Genomic DNA, 5,103 nt, shown 5'->3' with positions numbered 1-5,103 from the left:
AGGGTGAAACACTTTCTGCAGTGAGCTTAGTGTGCTGCAGAGAATCTTTAGTACTTTGCAGCCATGGAAGTCTCCGGAACCTATTAAGCCAGCCACTCCAGTTAATATTTTCTGTAGTTTTTTTGTACTTTATTCTAATATACATTTACTAATGTAAATGTAATATTATTATGGCACCTAATCGTTGCACCCTTGGATAGCTTAAGTTCAGCATGTGCTACCCTATATATGATCTTCCATAAAAATAATCCCTTTTGACAGCTATTAATCACAAACCAGAATAATTAAGGCCCCATCTCCTTAATGGGCAATGGAGTTCAATGAATAAACAATTAACAATTTTTTTAATAGACATTCCTCAGCTTGTACACTGTAAACTAGACAAGACCTCAATTTTTACTATGTGACTTTTTCTGAGAAATTTCTGTAAATGAAAACTGTTACTTTGAATAGTCCACAGTGCAAATTACTAAGTTATGAACCTCCAACACAATAACGTTTTTCCTTAAGGAACTTGTTTATGAGGAAGTTTCTATTTCTATATAATAATGATGCATTTTACTGTACAATAATAAGGATGATATTGCACTTAATGGAAAATGCTGTTTACAAGTACAGTAGTAAGTTCTTTAAGCAGACTCGCGTTTTGAGCCATTTTAATTTTCTTGTATCTTCCTGAATCTTCCCTAAAACTTACGTTTTATTGTAATAAATAAGTTTGCCTTTACACAATCCTTAAATATTTACTAAAATTCCTTAATTCCAAAGTAAATAATATTCATAATTAGTATATTTTTTAAGTTAAACAATTTGGCCCACACACGTAATACTGTAACCAAACTGTCTTCTCCTTTCTAACCACAAGTTACAGCTAGTAATTATCTGCAAATTGAATACCAACTATAGAGGAATAGAATTTAGTAGAAACACTACATGACAGTAGTGTTCAAAGAGGTGCAGATATACAGATGCACACTGTGAAATACAAACAGCACTTCTTTTAAAACAGTTGAATACAAGAGTCCAGCAGGAAAACAAATAAATTCAAAAGGTTAACTGAGGTTTTTTAGAAGTGTGATACACTACTAAATTCTCACTAATACTTAGCATTTATACAGTACTTTACATTTTTAAAGTGCTATACAAATGCTACCTAGATGTAATGTATTATCTAAAGGCAGAATAAAAATACAAAGCAAACGGTGATCAGATGAATGGCAACATGGCAGTAAAATGTAATGTAATTACTACAGAGAGAGACTAACTACTTTATAAATCAGCTAGCTATGCATGAGCTATAATGGAAGACCACATATTTTACAAGGGGAATGTATAGATATAAAATTACTGCCATTCATTAAATAGGTTTCTGTGACCACAAGGAATTGACACAGGAGCTGTAACTGGCTCCACAGGCTTAAAATGCCTAACTCTGAAGTTTTAGGAAACGTAAGGAAACCACTTCAGTGATAAACAGACAGCTTATTTCAAGTGCTAATACGAACAACCTGTAAGAGGCACCATTCTTATACCTCAATGCGGATTCCATGTTTTATAGACATTAATTCTCTAGTGCCAGTTAAATACATGATAAATGAACATAGATGAGGTAAAGATGCTGTAATTGCCACATACAGCCAATATGGCAAAGGAGGAGTTTTTCCAAACGGGCAGATCCAGAGGCCATGACGAATCCCGTCACGGACGTGATGAGAAGTCCAGGATATGAACAACATCCAGGGAAGAAAGCACCATGAATCCTTAAGCCTGAAAAGGTGCATAACACACTTTAATGTCAGAGCCACAACAGGAATCACAGTAGAACAATGAAGAAGTGGTCTCTGTGGAAGTGCCAGAGCAGCCTGCAGAAAAGAAAAACATAATTGGCAATGGCCACAATTGTGACAAGAAAATAAGCGTTTCATGGATGTTTACAGGTGTATTATCAAGTGACTACGTGGAAATGTGAACACACTGTTCCTTTCCACTGCAGTTCACCAAAATCAACAATATGGCTATTTAGATGTATTAGAGCTGTGTGCTGCCCTGTCACTCTACTGCATGATACGAATCATGCCTCCCACTAAGCATTACCGATGACAAAACAGGGAGGGGGAGGGATGAGGTATACTATTTGTCATATAGTCATGTGGTATACAGAAACTTGTACAGGCTGCTGCACTGATTACATGTATTTAATTTCACAATAATTAAAAAGAAAACCACCATATAATACACTTGAAATATTTAATATGCTTTACTTGAAATATTTCATATGCTTTAATAGCATTTATTTTCAAAAAATGATTATAATTAATAATTATAATATAAATGTATTATTATAATACAGTTAACACCGGTGAAGTTGTTTTGGTTGGACAGTATCTAAAACAGAACAGTAATTTCCAATACAACAAAAAAATGATCTAAGTTACATGTATGTTGATTGCCTTGACACAGTATTCTTTATGGAGAGGCAAAAGACAAGTTCAGAAGCCAACACCTGAACAATTTGTGACTGGGGTTTGTATATCAACAGCTTGTTTAACGTTAACTCAGTTTAAAGCTTGATATTTGATTTTAATTAAGGTGAATGTCTAGCTAATGAGATTAAATTTAGCGATTTTAAGAATAATTATAAATTTAATATACATACTTGTGAAAATAGTCTGGATGTACTTACGAGTAACAGCTAGAATTACCTCCATAAATTCAGAGAAAGTAAAAAAAATTAAATACTATTTTTTTGTATTTCTAACCAACAAATAAGTAGATTCTTGTTTCCATAAGCACAGGAGAAATGATAGCACATTACTCAAAGATCTGTACAGGTGCTGATGTAATACTAATTGGCTCAATTCAGATACTGGGGAACATCTGGAAGACTGTTAACAGGAACCAGAGACGTACTTGTTGCATGTGATGGTGCATCCGATTGTTATGTTGAACACATCCTCACTGAATTTACTGCAGAAAGCAAACAAAGCATCGCTTCAAGAAATGCTTCAGGTGTGTTAACTGTTGCAGGACTCAACAACTACAGTACATGACAGTGGGACTCTGGAATAGCTTCATCAACTTTTCATGGATAATTTAGACAACTGCTTGGAACCCTTCCCTGTAAGGGAACTTTGATGTAGCCTTAGCCAAGAAATATAGAGATGGAAACTTACGGACTACCTCGGAATATAACAATGTGTGCTTTAAATCAAAGCCAACATTAAAAGGCTTGCAGAAAGCTTTGCTCTATCAGCTTCCCACCACATGCTTGTCCATGACTCTTTAATCAGGTGATGGGGTTAAAAAGGCCACAAATGTCTCAACAGCTTTTAACTGTAATGGTATGGACCCAAATCCTTAAAGTTGGTGAAAAGGGTGTATTTTCTACAACTTAATTTCTGTTTCATACAAGAAGATTGTTCACAGATTAAAGTAGAAAAATCTCGTGATGGTGAAATTGTTTAGGACCCACCCTACAAAGACAGTCAGATTTTTGTTACTGGCAGCAAGAGGCTAAAATGTTTACACTAATCTCACTTTGAAAAGCCACCCTGGGTGGTTGATAAATTTTGACAGATATCCTGCTGACTGGTCGCTATTTCTACACTTTGAAAAAATCAGTGGCAAAGTCTAAATGAGTCTTTTCCCTCTGCCCTATGGGGGTTAGGTGCCAAGAGCAACCCAGTGAGTAAGGAGAATTCGAATGTTAATTATGTATGCAATTTATCAGTGTTAGTGCCAATCTTTATCCAGTTTTGGGTAGGTGATGCTTAAACCTTTTTCATACAGAATATTAGATGGCAGGGTTGTTCATACAGCTAATCTGAGCGCCCGATTTTAGCAAGAGAAAGCCCTATTTGTAATTGCAGTACAGTCATTAGGCTTCTGAAATGCTGTTGCCCAAGTTCTGAGAGGACAGTCTGTTTTCTCTTTCACATCCTATAACTAGAGGAATATTTACATCCTTGAGTTGCCAAGCCCAAGAGACAGACATGTAGTTCTATTTGGCAATATAAGCTGTTACTCTCTTTCTCCTAACAGGCAAATTTGTTTGCCTTTAGGTATCACCAGGTCTTAAAAAAACCCAAACAGTGCAAGCCTTTTCTGCCTTAAACTTCCTGGAAAAAGTTGATCATGGTTTGGGTAAACTTAAGTGGATGTCTACCATGACAGAGATCAGGTTGCAGTTGCAAACAATTTATTCACAACACAAATTGCCTTTCCATTTGCCTACATGTTCAATCAGGTGCAAGATTTTCTTGAAGTTCGTGCTCCTCTAGCCCATCTCACACACTGCAATGAGCATAGGGAGACAGGGAACAACAATCACATGCAGGAGAACCCAACCAAACTTTCCTTTAAAGCTTAAAGTGACACCATGGAATTTACGTAACAACGTGGGCTCCCTCACTCATATTCCACGATGCTTCACAAGCCTGAAGTCCACAGTTTTGAGGCTGATCTATAAATTCAATGCTAAATTAAATGCGCATGTGCAAAGCTTATTCTCCAATTCCAGAAATGCTCCTGTGCAGCCCAAGGTGGTCAGCAGTGGCACATTAACCAGCTGTGTTATGGATGCTTGCTGGTACAATCTTGTTTGCCACCGACTGCGTCCTCTACACTTTTAGAAGCTGGTGAGTCTTAAGTAGCGAGCTAGCAATTTCTGCTTGTCTGTTCTGCAACATGAGTGTTTGGGCTACAGTCTTAAGGGACACAGGGAGCAGCCCACAATCCTGTTCTTGTTTATCAGCGATGCTGAGTATTATGGCAGGCTGCAGTAACTTTCACCTTTAGAGCTAGTCAATGAGAGAGATTCTTCAAACACTGATTCTTAGATTCTTCTATGTTTGTATGCATATAATTCACAGAAAAAACTACATGGAATACAAATAACTACAAATTCTAAGTAGCAAAGTCTTTGTAGACTTTACACTTGTTGCAAAAATAATGTGGGCAAAAGGGCAGATCACATGCTACTTGGTACACAAGTATTTATCAGAGTAAACATATAAATACCACGGGTGACTATTTACCCTGAATACTCCAGAAAAATAACGATGACATCATGAAAAAAAGTCGAATAGCCAAATAAACCAAGCA

General features: G+C 36.5%; 1 protein-coding gene across 1 annotated transcript in view; it reads right to left on the bottom strand.

Moving 5' to 3' along the window:
• Positions 1–1,102: 1,102 nt before the first annotated feature.
• Positions 1,103–5,103, bottom strand: part of LOC104621639 (chromosome unknown open reading frame, human C5orf28) — a 12,124-nt gene continuing 8,123 nt past the window's right edge. The window contains exon 3 of the mRNA XM_010288171.1: positions 1,103–1,862. Coding sequence (XP_010286473.1) covers positions 1,527–1,862 — 336 coding nt within the window. The 3' untranslated portion in view covers positions 1,103–1,526. The remainder of the gene's footprint in view (positions 1,863–5,103) is intronic.

This window comes from Phaethon lepturus, unplaced genomic scaffold (genome assembly GCF_000687285.1).
Source record: "Phaethon lepturus isolate BGI_N335 unplaced genomic scaffold, ASM68728v1 scaffold17685, whole genome shotgun sequence".
Lineage (NCBI taxonomy): Eukaryota > Metazoa > Chordata > Aves > Phaethontiformes > Phaethontidae > Phaethon > Phaethon lepturus.
Note: the sequence above shows the minus strand (reverse complement) of the source record. Positions and strands in the feature narration are given on the sequence as shown.